Raw genomic sequence first — 14,414 nt, 5'->3', positions numbered from 1 at the left:
ATTCATTTTCTGTCTATTCAAGTTCTATTGACAGAAGTCTTTATTACTGACACTTTGCCTATAGGACAGAGGAGAGGCGCGGCCAGAAGAATCACACCAACAAGACTCAGAGCTGGACAATTTGGAGGCGGGCCTGGAGGACCAGGATGAGGAGGGATTGGAGGACGGTTTGGCCACCCCTCCCCTTACCCTGTCCCCAACCAGGATGTCTCGCCTGAGGATGAGCTCATATAGGGTCAATTTGATTCATCTGCACACATAACTTGAATTTCTGCACTAATCACATCTACTGAGTTACTAGTGATGGGAACACAAGGCTTTCTGAAGGTTTCGGCGCTTTCACCAAATTGTGCCGGAAAACTGTTCATTACTCAGAGCTTCATTATCTGTTCACAATGCACGTTAGTGACATCTGCTGGTTAACAATAAATAGCCGTGTGTGATTATCAGACGTTTTCTCTCTCCACTGTGTATCAAAACTGGCAGTGGCGCAGCGGTAACTCATTGACTTTAGTAGCCTGTAATCAGTTTGAATATCAGGTTCTCATATTGCTTCCCTTTTTTGCCTTCAAGTTAAAAAGAAATCTAAAACTGAATTCATGGCATTATTTAGGATGCTTAAGACAGAATCTTATACTATACTAAATCAAATTAAAATAATTTTAACAAAAGTACGAATCTTCGACGAAACGCAGCTTCCGACATCATTGATCACGTGCTTCTGATGAAGCGATACGAGCATCGGCACACTGCTTCGAAAAAAACTTATTCACGATTTTGACGGATGCCTCGGAGCTCCGGTATCAAACGTAAAAAACACTCAAATATCAAGTTAAAAAAGGTCTGTGTGAACTTTAACCTCTCTCTCTCTCTCTCTCTCTCTCTCTCTCTCTCTTTGACCTCTCAGAGTGCCAGTGCCACCGTTCAGGCCGGACCAGTAGAGTACCTTCCCATGACCCCCAGCTCTGGAGAGGTCAGACACCACAACACATCACACATCACAGATAAGGAGATCTTGATATCAGGGCCATAATTTCCCACTGCGAATATCCAGAAACAACTGGCACTAACATTTAACTGAGAGCAATACGTATTAGAACTCCACTTTGCCAAATGGCTTCACTTAAGTCACTATTATGACTAAACATTGCCAAGAGGAAATAACTGTTTCAGGAATTCAGACACATAAATATGTTGTATCGAATTCAAGTCTCATCCCGATTCCACTGGTTTCATTTCGTGATGATGAAGATGGGGATGATGGTCTATGAATGACCATTTTCCACTTCTAACATATTCTTGAAACTCAAAGGTCTTTTCACTGTATCCTTCCGTCAGTTGTTCTCCCAGCAGTCTCGTCTGAACTCAGCGAGGACACTGTCACAGGGGTTAGAGGGAAGAGGGAGTGGCCTGGATGTTGAGCTGACCGAGAGAGTGTCACTGAGCGGCAGCTTGCGCAGGCAGCATCCCAGAGCTGGCAGGGACAGTAGCAGTAGTACCCACCACACCTCCATCACCATGGTGCATAGGAGCAAATCTTCAGTCTCAGAGTCACACTCCAACAGGCCTGAGCAAGAGGATGAGGAGGAGGAAGATCACTATGGATACGTGCTGCCTGGAGTGTCTAACACTCCAGAGAGAGGTGAGAGGGAGAGGTGACCCCTGGATGTGCAGGCAACACACCACATGAATGTGATCAGTGTTTTATTTTTTTCCATCTGTGTTGATGGAGTGATACAATTCTTAGTTATATTCTCTAATATCGCTTTCCTCCTTTATGTGGCAGATTGTCTGCTGTCTCGCCCAGCCTCCAGAAACTCTCGCCCAGCCTCCAGAAACTATAGCCCAAGTGGAACATCTCTCAGGGGCTCTAGGAGCTCCAAAAATGTGCTGTCACCGTTAGCAACTGCCCCAGACCCCACCGTGGACTATGAACAGATGACCAAACAGCCAGCCCATTTGCCCCGCTCCCCCAGAGCCACCTCTGTACAGATAGAAGGGCCTTCATCAGTGGTATGGAGGAAACAGACCTCAACTCTGCCCTCCCCACCCTACAATATAGCACCCTCACCACTAGAGGGTGACAACACAGTGCATGGGACCTCACAGGAGTCATCGTCAGGCACTGCAGCCACTCCTGGGGGAAGCCAGGGTTCAACAGAGACCTCTGATAGTGCTGTGGCTAGAGTAGCAGAGGGAGACATGCTGCAGCCGCTGGTTGACAGGCCTTACAGTGGATCTGTTGTGTCTGACAGTGGAGGGGTGACTCAGGGGAGGCCAGAGAAAGCGTCTGTAGTGGAGTATGAATACATGGATATCCGGAGCACCACAAACACCACAGACACAGAAAGACCGATCTGGGAGAGGCGTGAGAGTCGAGCAGCTGACTTGAGGAGGACAGAGGCAGAAGAACGAGAGAGAGAAGAAGAAGGAAAGAGTCAGGAGGTAGAGGAGGAGAAAGGAAAGGAAGACGAGGAAGGGGATGAAGTTTACCAGTACACTAACAAGCAGCCCAGACTCCTCAGAGAGAGCAGTAAAGTGGCGGGGCTCCTCCCCAAGCCCAGCCTCCTCCCCAAGCCAATGCCCAAGCCCAGCCTCCTCCCCAAGCCAAGGCCCAAACCCAGCCTCAGCCCCAATCCCAACCCCAGGCCAGATGGCTTCACAGCAGTGGAAGACAGCCAGGTGGAAGTATATGAGGAGATGCATGCCTTTGGAGGGGGCTCCCAGCGAGGGGACCACCAGGAGGCAGAGTACCAGAACCTCCCAGTCCCAGGCAAGGGGAGGGCCACCACGGCTGAGGAGGGGGGCGCGGGTAGCAGGTGTGCCGGGCTAGGGTTGGGAGGGTACATCAAAGCATGCTCTGGTGTGGGAGTGGTAGAGCCGAGCAGCAACACATTGTTTGACAACCCTGACTACTGGCACAGCAGACTGTTCCTCAAGCCAGATGCTGTGCGCACATAATGATGTGGACTGAGAAAACAACAACAACCGTGACCAAGCAAGCACAGCCAGAGGTGTTTTATAGAATCATGTAACAGGCTGGCGTGCAGCTCAACCAGTAATGTAGCGCTCTTTTAGTACTGTTGAATGTGTTGTTTATAATGTAGTGTATGTATTCTCAGTTGGTTTACACATCATCCATCCAAACATCATTGACCAAAAAAACATCTGCAAAATGTCCTATGTAGCATTAATGTTATCTATCAGTTTATAATGACATCTCAGTCTAAGAAATGTAACCAAATAGGCAGCTATATATTAAACAACAGCAAAGGATGGCCTAAGCTGTGAGCAAGAATCAATAAGTCAAAGACAAACAGAATAGTGAGAAATAGATGCACATAGATCTTAATGTACAAAGATACACAAAGCATATAGAGTGTACAAAGATACACAAAGAATATAGAATGTACAAAGATACACAAAGAATATAGAATGTACAAAGATACACAAAGAATATAGAATGTACAAAGATACACAAAGAATATAGAATGTACAAAGATACACAAAGCATAGATACATAAAGTAGAAATAGCAGGCCAATGTACACATACTAATGGATCAAATTTGCACAGTGTTTGCACTTCAACTTGTTCCACTTCCTGGTGAAGCTGAGTTGACCTACATAGATAGAACCTCAAGGTTCCCTGGGTGTGAGGTCTGCCATGTAATGTACATTTGTAGCTTATAGTTTCCTCTATGAAATTAAGTATTCTTGATGAACATGACTGTATGGATGAATTTCAGTCATGTATTGACTATGTTATTACAAGTGTGTGTGTATGTGTTTTAAGTTTTAATGTTGCATGCACAAGTACAGTGAAATGCCTTTCTTGCTCACTCTAAATCCAACAATGCAGTAATCAATATCAATTTAGTACTAAAAATAACACAAGGTAGAACAAGAAAAATAAATAAATATGAAGAACACGAGAAGTTAGTAAGCTACAGTGCATTTGGAAAGTATTCAGACCCAACATTTTGTTGAATTACAGCCTTATTCTAAAATGGATTAAATAAAAAAATGTCATCAATCTACAATTTTTTGGGGGCAAATGGATTAAATGTAAAAAAAACAGAAATACTTTATTTACATAAGTATTCAGACCCTTTGCTAGAAGACTCGAAATTGAGCTCAGGTGCATCCTGTTTCCATTGATCATCCTTGATGTTTCTACAACTTGATTGGAGTCCACCTGTGGTAAATTAAATTGATTGGACAGGATTTGGAAAGGCAAACACCTGTCTATATATGTTCCCACAGTTGACAGTGCATGTCGGAGCAAAAAAAAAAAACAAGCCATGAGGTTGAAGGAATTGTCTGTAGAGCGCCGATACAGGATCGTGTCGAAGTATCAAAACATTTTCTGCAACATTGAAGGTCCCCACTGCAAGAACACAGTGGCATCTGTCATTCTTAAACGGAAGAAGTTTCGAACCACCAAGAACCTTCCTAGAGCTATCTGCCAACCCGGCCAAACTGAGCAATCGAGGGAGAGTGGCCTTGGCAGCGATTACAGCCTCAATTACAACCAACGGAGCTTCGACGTACTGAGTAAAGGGTCTGAATACTTGTGTAAATGTGTTTACTTTTTCTTTATCTACAAACATGTTTTTGAGTTGTCATTATGGAGTATTGAGGGGGGAAACAATGTAATCAATTTTAGAATAAGTCAAGGGCTCTGAATTTCTCAATGCACTGTATATACAGGGTCAGTTCCAATACCATGTTTACAATGTGCAGGGATACTGGAGTGATAGAAGTAGGTATGTATAGGGGTGATAACCATGTGTGTGTGTGAAAGCGAGAGACCCAAGCAAGTCAAGAGAGATGCATACACTATTCTTGATTAGTAATAATAGCTATGTAGATATGCAGATAATATGATGCCAGGCCAAAATCTAATGACTACTGAAGAATGTCTAATTTACTGATAAAGGTTTATCGGTCAGTACCATAGATATTAACGGGGAATGGAAACACTAGGATTTAGAACGCCAACTAACTGTAACTGTAAATTGGCATGTTTGCGTCAATGGCAGGAGGGAAATGTTTAGTATAAGTGGATTGAATACATCTCTTCGCTTAGATTTACTTCCTAAAGTGTTTCCATTCGCCTTTAAGACCAAGGATCAGTGCGGTGACGCGCTAATTCAATTTGGCGTTCAGCGTGCACTCACTGCGTGGGACGTAACCAGCTAGTAGGACGCGGGATCTCTAGCGAGTTGGGCCTGTGCAAGATCTGCGGAGGAGGAGATAGCACTGCAGCGTGGTCGAGTCTGTAGCTGACACCCGGGAAAAAAAGTTACTTTGAGTGCGAAAGAGCCACCGAAAAAAAATGTCTGGAGACGACGAGCCACAAGAGCAGACCATCGCGGATGACTTGGTCGTTACCAAGTACAAGATGGGGGCCGAGATTGCCAACCGTAAGTGAATATTAACCTGTTTTTAATAGACTATTGAAGAGTTTAGACGTGACAGTCTGCTGGCTAATGTGCTAACGCTAGCTCAGCTATCACAATGCAGCCATGTGCTGTGTTAGCAGCTAACGATACATTAATCACAACGTCTCCTCGGGGCTAGCTTTTGGCTTGTGTAGTTGTCTTAAGCAATAGTTCCGTCAGTTTCGTAATGTATAGTAGCACGAGTAAGCATATTTTTGCTAACTAATTCTAAAATTAACCTACAAAAGTGTGTGCATAGACTACTGCTACCTAGCCAAATGCTACGTTAGCTAGCTCACTAGCTAAGGTTATATGCACTGCCTGGAAAGTTGTTACTAGTAAACATAACTGATTAGCAAACTACCTTCTGAATAAGTTGGCTATGATCCCGTTACATTTAATTAACTATTTTCTACGTTTAGTTAACTAGTTAGTTACCAACGATTCATTTTAACTCATGTTTGCCAATTTACTATTTAAAACAGGTCGTTTGCATCGCTCATCTCTTAACGTAACGCATGTCACTGATCTTGAACCGTTACCCGTAGCAAGTGTTCTCAGTGAAGCCATGGATGGTCACTCATTGTATAGGCATAAGGGCCATCAGTGTCTGTCAGTTTAGTGACAATGTATTGCCTCAGACCTGCAACGCAATACCACACACAGCTATAGCCAGCATCTATGCTATACTCCCTATGCATCCAGATATAGCTACTATATATATTCTGTGTGCATATCTCGTACTTTCTGTGTATCAAAATTGAAGACCTGGCTGGAGTATATGTTCATGGGAATTTATGTCAATCTTGATGATCCCACGTAATGGTCCTGGGAAGGGATCTTGATGAACTTTTCTTCAATTACAATTATTTTTGCCCAAAGTGTTTATTGGACCAGCAGATCCACATTTGAGTCATTTAGTGGACTCTCTGAACCAAAGGCACCTAAAACTAGTACAAATGTTTGCGTGAGAAGTCACCTCCCCTGGTCCTAATACCCGGAGCATACCTACCCAACCTCTTGTTCTTTCCTCCTGTGTCTCTTCATGTCTACTCCAGAGGCCCTGAAGGCTGTGGTGGAGGCTGCCAGGGCTGGGGTGACTGTGGTCAGCCTCTGTGAGACCGGAGATGCTTTCATCATGGCAGAAACTGGAAAGGTCTTCAGGAAGGAGAAGGATTTGAAGAAAGGTATGGGCCTCATCTCATTGGTTAAGTCAATGAGTTGCATTGACATGAGTCATGAGTGAAGTGGCTCTTAGAGTTTTGTTTACTTTTTTAAATTGCAGAAAAGTTGTTTGGGTAAATCACATCTTTTCCTCGTTTACTCATATCCTCTCTCCTTGCGTCTTCAAAACAGAGAGAATCAAAACACTTAATATTCTTTGTTGTGCAGAAAGTTACTTAGGTTATTAGTGTAAATAAATGCCTACTTATTGCCTCCCTCAGGCATTGCGTTCCCAACCAGCGTATCAGTCAACAACTGCGTGTGCCACTTCTCTCCCCTGAAGAGTGACCCTGAGATCACACTGAAGGACGGGGACCTCATCAAAATGTAGGAACAACATATGTCTGCAACTTTTATGGCCGACTGTCTCATGGGAAACTGTTATTCAATGAATCTTTACCTTCTCTGTATGGGACCTGCATGGCTGTCCCTGTTCAACTGTTGGGCGACTACCCTTCCCATGTCAGTGCATGGACCAGTCTGATGGTCTTCGAGTCTCTGCCTATCCTTCATGTGCTGCTTGTTGTTTTTGCCTGTGCAGTGACCTGGGGGTGCACGTCGATGGCTTCATCTCAAACCTGGCTCACAGCTTTGTGGTGGGAGTGACCAAGGTAGTAGCACTTGGTTGTTTGCTTTGACCGCATCAGGATCATTAGCAATAGTGCATATGTTGCTATGTTCTGTCATACAGAATGCCAGCATACAGATACATTGACGGATGTACAGCACATCAAACGTTACATGCATAGTGCGACCGTCACGTAATGTCAGGCACACAAAGAGTCAGGTAGACAGCCAGCTAGTACAGGAAAACCCAACCATCACGTAATGTTAGACAGTCAGGTAGACAGCCAGCTAGTACAGGAAAACCCAACCATCACCTAATGTTAGACACAGAGTCAGGTACAGCCAGCTAGTACAGGAAAACCCAACCATCACGTAATGTTAGACAGTCAGGTAGACAGCCAGCTAGTACAGGAAAACCCAACCATCACGTAATGTTAGACAGTCAGGTAGACAGCCAGCTAGTACAGGAAAACCCAACCATCACGTAATGTTAGACACACAAAGAGTCAGGTAGACAGCCAGCTAGTACAGGAAAACCCAACCATCACGTAATGTTAGATCAGTTAGAGGAAAACAACCATCACGTAATGTTAGACAGTCAGGTAGAGCTAGTACAACCATCACCTAATGTTAGACACACAAAGAGTCAAGTAGACAACCAGCTAGTACAGGAAAACCCAACCATCACGTAATGTTAGACAGTCAGGTAGACAGCCAGCTAGTACAGGAAAACCCAACCATCACGTAATGTTAGACAGTCAGGTAGACAGCCAGCTAGTACAGGAAAACCCGACCATCGCGTAATGTTAGACACACAAAGAGTCAGGTAGACAGCCAGCTAGTACAGGAAAACCCAACCATCATGTAATGTTAGACACAGTCAGGTAGACAGCCAGCTAGTACAGGAAAACCCAACCATCACGTAATGTTAGACACACAAAGAGTCAGGTAGACAGCCAGCTAGTACAGGAAAACCTAACCATCACGTAATGTTAGACACACAAAGAGTCAGGTAGACAGCCAGCTAGTACAGGAAAACCAGCACACAAAGAGTCAGGTAGACAGCCAGCTAGTACAGGAAAACCCAACCATCACGTAATGTTAGACACACAAAGAGTCAGGTAGACAGCCAGCTAGTACAGGAAAACTCAACCCGTGTGTAATGTTGCCTGTTTTTCATATTTTCCTATAATCATTTGCTATGTTATCTCACCTTCTCATCCTCTGTATTCGCTCCATCAGGATGCTCCGTTGACAGGACGTAAGGCTGACGTTATTAAAGCGGCACACCTGTGTGCTGAGGCTGCCCTCAGACTGGTCAAGCCTGGAAACCAGGTGAAGTGGTTAGCTAGCGCTTTACTGCGTGGGCAGTTGGGGTCTAGCCTAGTACCAGATCTGGTTGTACTCTAAAGCCAGCTCCCATGGTGCAGTTGTCTATACAGCACAAACCGAGCGGGGACCAGGCTTATTAGGGATGCAGTGACAAGTGTAAAAAAAAAAAAAAAGTTTGACTAACAAATATATTTGGTATTGTAATGGGACAGTATTTGCATCAGTGGAATTATAGCAATTTAGGTTGAATGTCTCTCTCTTTCAGAACTCACAGGTCACAGAAGCCTGGAACAAGATTGCCAAGTCATTCAAATGCTCAGCCATAGAGGGTGAGTCCCTCCTTTTCATTTAATCTAGTTGGTGCCACATTGATACACGATAAATTCAACCCTTGTGTCTTGTACTGGTAACTTGCCAAATCACATACCTTGACTTTTTGTCATATTACACACTCTCCTCAGGGATGCTGTCCCATCAGTTGAAGCAGCACGTTATTGACGGAGAGAAAACCATCATTCAGAACCCCACGGACCTGCAGAGGTGACATTTAATATTAGTCCAAGACATCTGGATTGTTTTGGTATTACTTGTAAGATGCATATGTTGTTTCTCGTCTTTGTCGTATGTGTCAGGCACCGCTGTAGCGATAATAGTAATTGATCTTAGGGGACAAAGTTTTGTTTAATTATTCATGGTCTTGTCTCTCTCTGTTGGTGTTGCGTAGGAAGGACCACGAGAAGGCAGAGTTTGAGGTACACGAGGTGTATGCTGTGGATGTGCTCATCAGCACTGGAGAAGGCAAGGTGAGGGACAAACGTTCACTCAACATTCCAGTCGTGTGAGGCTCACACCCGTTGATGGGTTGTACTAAAATGTATTCAGTTTTCACAATCAGAAACAGCCAAACAGTGATGGACGTGATTGTTTTCTCTACGCATTGAATTACTCTGTCTCCTGTCATCACTTTGTATGTGCTGTAAACCCCCTTCCATTCATTGTGCTGTCTTCTACTCCAGGCGAAGGATGCAGGCCAGAGGACCACCATTTACAAGAGGGACCCAGACAAGCAGTACGGCCTGAAGATGAAGACATCCAGGAGTTTCTTCAGCGAGGTGGAGAGACGCTTCGATGCCATGCCTTTCACTCTCAGGTAGCACGTCTGCTGCAGGGAGCGGACTTTTACATTTACATTTAAGTCATTTAGCAGACGCTCTTATCCAGAGCGACCTACAACTAATATTATACTTTTACCCAGAACACCTTCAGTGACAGTTGGGGAAAGAAGAGGGTATTCAAATGCATCAATTAAATAAGGCACATATCATTTTCCCCCGATTAGACTATTTGATCCAATAGACTGAACACTTAGTTTTTGTTTCCTCTGTTTTAATGCCTGTTAGATAGCTAATGATGTTTTGTTTCTCTCTTCTACCTTTTTTATATTCTCCCCTCTCCCTCAATCTCTTGTTGTGTCTCTCAGGGCGTTTGAGGATGAGGCCAAGGCAAGGCTGGGTGTGGTAGAGTGTGCCAAACATGAACTCCTGCAGCCCTTCAACGTTCTGCACGAGAAAGAAGGTTAGTTGGAAGATCTAACCAGACAGAGGCTATGCATTTATGCTAAAGTACTGCGCATTACTTTTTGTGAAATTGTGTCAGATAATCCTTTAAGGGATGTGAAGGTGGCTTGACATGCAAATTAAATATTTCTTCATTCATAACCAAGTTGTTATAAGCCTACGTTTAATGGCTCTTTTTCTGTGAGTCTAGGTGAGTTTGTGGCCCAGTTCAAGTTCACTGTTCTGCTGATGGCCAACGGACCCCTCCGCATCACCACAGGGCTGTATGAGCAGGAGCTGTACAAGTCTGAACACGAAGTAGAGGACGCAGATCTCAAGGTAAAGCAAGACCGATGGGCTACTGCTCTTACTGTGGAGCTACACTAGGGCTTTGGGAAAACCCCTGATTTCTATCTGCCACACTGGACCTGTAACTTTTTGCCAATGTGAGCAGGGCGCATACCACTTTATCACGTGTTCTTGGGTGTGTGCTGTGTGTCGGATTCATAAAAATAGTGCTGCTTGCTCTCTGGTTTCATAGAAGATAATGGGAGCACCTCACGCTTGGCTAAAGTTGCACGTCCACTGCAGCATGACTGGTATACCCCTGACTTGCCTAGTTAAATAAAGGTTACATTTAAATATACACATACCAGTTCCCTACTTGTACACCGGAGGGAGGGATGAGGATAAATCATCTACTGTGATTGTCTTTTCCAATGTCGTTATGTACTAAGCTGACATGGTTGATTTGTGTTCTCTAAAACCAACCTTTTTTTCAGGCCTTGCTCCAAAGCTCAGCGAGCCGCAAGACGCAGAAGAAGAAGAAAAAGAAGGTAGGCTAACCGAAAGGTCGCTGGTTCGAATCCCCGAGCCGGCAAGGTAAATAAATCTGCCTTTTGAGCAAGGCCGATAACCCCAAACAACTGCTCCCGTGCACCTATGAGATGGATGTTAAGGCAGCAGCCCCCCCCGCACGACTGATTCAGAGGGGTTGGGTTAAATGCGGAAAACTCATTTCGGTTGAATGCATTCAGTTGTGCAACTGACTAGGTATCCCCTACTATTTAATGTAAATATTTACAGGTCTCCCTTGGGGAAGAGATCTTCTCACCTCAGTGGGACTTCCTTGTTTAATACATAAATTACACATTCATATGATTGTAAACACTTTTTGACTCAATTTCTCCACCCCCCCTTTGTGACAAGGCTTCAAAGACTGTGGAAACTGAAACAGCACCAGGACAGCCAGCGCCAGAGGTCAAAGAGACCGAAGCTGCAGAATAAGACCTTCCACCTCCTGACCCAGTCTTCGTCTCCCAATAATACTGACAGACTTTTGACAACTGACGAACCCACAGAACAGATGTCAAGACCTTCCATCATGCCCTCCTGTCCTGAGACGCCCGCCCCACGGTGCAGCCTAGCCTTGTGATGGAAACCTCCAAATGTTAACTGATGTCAGACTACTGGGGATGGTGCTGCTCTCTGCTAAATTCAAATTCTGTCACATCCCATTTCAATCTCACTGTCCTTGAGACAGCAGGGTTCTCCCCATGATAGTAACCACTAAGTGACTCAGAAGGGCTATTGAGTAGAACAAGGGCATTTTCCTGAGTAGACTCTGTGGGAGACACGTTTATACCATCCAGTCGTTGAGCCTTGGTACTGTATTAAAGTCAGCAGTGAATAATCAAATGATTTATGAAAGCAACGCAGGACAGTTGAGAATGTGATACGATTGCACTGTGCCAATGATTTTTCTGAAGGAAAACCTTTTCGGTCATAACCATGCAGTTGTTTCTTTTAAATTAATGTAAGTTTGTCTATTTGGGAAGTAAATGTGTATTAACTTGAACCCTCCATTAAACCTACTATAAACATGACAGAGCTTATAAACAGCCATGCTAGCAATTGATGGCTGACTACGTTGACTCAAATCGTTACGTACATTAGCAAAAATCTCTAGGGTCATACCTAGCTATTTCTCTTATCAACTGCAACTGACAGTTTTACATGGATATATCCCCTAACAGGACTACATATTAAATGGATTTACAACAGGGAATTGGATTAGGGGCTTGATCTGTACGCACCATGCAAGGAAGGGGAAAAAACAGTTACTGAAGCCCAATTATGAAAGGTTTAAATGTTCCCATTATTAAATAATTTGGGTATATGACTGCCATATTTCCGTTAATACACTGATACTGCCATGGCTCTCAATGAATTACACCTATATTGGTCACTGTTTACATCGGTTTCCATAGCTGTTTAATATCTGATACTTTATTGTAAAATAATTTTGAGGATATTTTTGAATCATCTAGATTAGAAACATTGCCATGGTGACATCAAATAACTCAAATTATTGAATTTCGGTATGAGGCAACTGACCAAAGGACTAACTAACCAACTGCTGCACCACTAGTTCCTGTGGGCTTTTCTTTCTGAATAGGATATTAGAGGGAGATCATTGTGGAAATGTTTCTGACTCGGTTTATATTTTAAGTTTGTTCTCATGAAGGAAATGTATCCGCTCTTGTATTGTAAATCTGTATGGATAGAATTCTACAAAAGTTCCTATTTAGGCAGTAATAGAGGTCCTCCCAATAAAATGTGGTATTTTGGAAGGCCTTTGAAGTTGTCATTAGCAAACCATGTCAAAATTACAACCCATTTCAGTGTTACGGCCCATTTAAACTATTTTTAAACATTTTATTTGACTGATGTAAATATCGTCCTATAATAATTCTATGAGTAAGATCCATCTGTCATTCCACTACTATCAGCTAATGTGCTGAACACACCACTCCCGTCGCGTGCGCTGCCAAATAAATGTACACATGTTACTAAATCAGTGCACCAACACTGCTCGATCGTTCTATTTTATGCTTGACACACTGCAAATCATGCCTCCCATCTCATTGGTTTTTAGGAGCATATACCCACATGGGTGGTTGAAAGATGAACTAAGGCCCACACTACAGTCGGTGGTGGTAATGCACCTTAAAGTTGGTTGCCAACTGCCATATAAAGTCCAAAGAAGAAGCCTGAAGGAGGAGAGATTACTGGAAACAAACTCAGTTTACCCTTTTATCTGTGGATTAATTGTTGGAGTAGAGGACCTTGTGTATTTCAGGTCAAATAACAACCCAATGATTTTATCCCAGGACAAATTAGCTAGCAATGTTAGAGAAACAAGTTGAGGGAAAAGTAAGTAAACATAAAAATATATTTGCCCTGTGAAAAGGTCTTATTTTGCAATCTCCTAAAATAAATGTGATCTCTGAAGAGAGACAGGCTCTCCATCTTGCATAACAAACACTACACTTGTCCATTCAGTAGAGGCACAGATAGAACGTCTTGCGTGTGAAAACTCAGTGAAGATGACGTAATGCGTAATGAAATACGTCATGATGTAAACGGGGCATATGCCGCGTTCAAAACAACTGGGAGCTCAGAAATCTCTCACTTCAGTGCGTTCAAAACAACTGGGTATCTGGAGAGAGAGAAAAGAACTCCGACTGGGAAAATCGTTTTAAACAGTCATCCAACTCGGAATTCCAACTTGGGTACACGTGCCTCATTCTAGCCCTGACCTTCCGACCTGAAGATCACGGACGTCATGATTTGGCCTCATATTTTTCAGAGTTCCCAGTTATCTTGAAAGCACTATAACTCTTCTCACCTGCAAACACACAAAAAGACACCCATATGGAGCGAGAGGGACAATTTGCTCAGCAGAATCTATAAGAAACCTTGCAAATGCTTTGGAGCATTTAGGCTCTGCCAGCTTACTGACTATTTTGGCTGTTGCTTCCTTTGCAAAAGAAAAAGAGTTTGGCTGAACCCCTAACTCTACATAATACTTCTTGACTTGGTTGCTTCCATACAAACCAGAACTGATGGGCACCTTGCTAACCAGCTTGCTGGCAACAGAAGTAAAAAAAGAGTTGAATTCATTGGCAACCTCTGCTTTTTTCATATACCATCTCCCCCTTGATGTTCAGTCCAATACTGTTTAGTTTGTTTTTGATAGTAACACTACAGCCTAATTCCTTAAATGATTTCCAAAGATGTTAGGGTTACTTTTGTTCTCAATTATTTTCTCAGCAAAGTAACCCCTCTTAGCTTCATCCATCCTGCTCTGTGCTTCATCCATCCTGCTCTGTGCTTCATCCATCCTGCTCTGTGCTTCATCCATCCTCCTCTGTGCTTCATTTCTGTGACGTTTATATAAGACAAAATCATGCTGCTCTCGAACTGTGTTCAAACATTTTTATTTAT

General features: G+C 43.4%; 2 protein-coding genes across 2 annotated transcripts in view; both read left to right on the top strand.

Moving 5' to 3' along the window:
- LOC115132497 (receptor tyrosine-protein kinase erbB-3-like) overlaps positions 1 to 4,493 on the top strand; it is a 37,635-nt gene extending 33,142 nt beyond the window's left edge. The window contains exons 25-28 of the mRNA XM_065020867.1: positions 65 to 235; positions 908 to 973; positions 1,339 to 1,642; positions 1,787 to 4,493. Coding sequence (XP_064876939.1) covers positions 65 to 235; positions 908 to 973; positions 1,339 to 1,642; positions 1,787 to 2,961 — 1,716 coding nt within the window. The 3' untranslated portion in view covers positions 2,962 to 4,493. The remainder of the gene's footprint in view (positions 1 to 64; positions 236 to 907; positions 974 to 1,338; positions 1,643 to 1,786) is intronic.
- A 720-nt stretch (positions 4,494 to 5,213) lies between these two features.
- On the top strand, positions 5,214 to 12,757 carry LOC115132498 (proliferation-associated protein 2G4-like). Its single transcript, XM_029665197.2, has 13 exons — positions 5,214 to 5,427; positions 6,504 to 6,632; positions 6,891 to 6,996; positions 7,211 to 7,280; positions 8,479 to 8,571; positions 8,834 to 8,897; positions 9,030 to 9,108; positions 9,293 to 9,371; positions 9,585 to 9,718; positions 10,049 to 10,143; positions 10,336 to 10,463; positions 10,907 to 10,960; positions 11,334 to 12,757. Exons 1-13 carry the CDS (start codon positions 5,340 to 5,342, stop codon positions 11,409 to 11,411), a joined length of 1,197 nt encoding a protein of 398 aa, XP_029521057.1. The 5' UTR covers positions 5,214 to 5,339; the 3' UTR covers positions 11,412 to 12,757.
- The last annotated feature ends 1,657 nt before the right edge of the window (positions 12,758 to 14,414 follow it).

This window comes from Oncorhynchus nerka, linkage group LG7, assembly GCF_034236695.1.
Source record: "Oncorhynchus nerka isolate Pitt River linkage group LG7, Oner_Uvic_2.0, whole genome shotgun sequence".
Lineage (NCBI taxonomy): Eukaryota > Metazoa > Chordata > Actinopteri > Salmoniformes > Salmonidae > Oncorhynchus > Oncorhynchus nerka.
Note: the sequence above shows the minus strand (reverse complement) of the source record. Positions and strands in the feature narration are given on the sequence as shown.

Coding starts and splice junctions, on each gene's coding strand:
- LOC115132498 (XM_029665197.2), top strand. CDS start 5,340: ATGTCTGGAGACGACGAGCCACAAGAGCAGACCATCGCGGATGACTTG. Junction 8,572..8,833: donor TGGTCAAGCCTGGAAACCAG/GTGAAGTGGTTA, acceptor TCTCTCTTTCAG/AACTCACAGGTCACAGAAGC. Junction 10,464..10,906: donor TAGAGGACGCAGATCTCAAG/GTAAAGCAAGAC, acceptor CCTTTTTTTCAG/GCCTTGCTCCAAAGCTCAGC.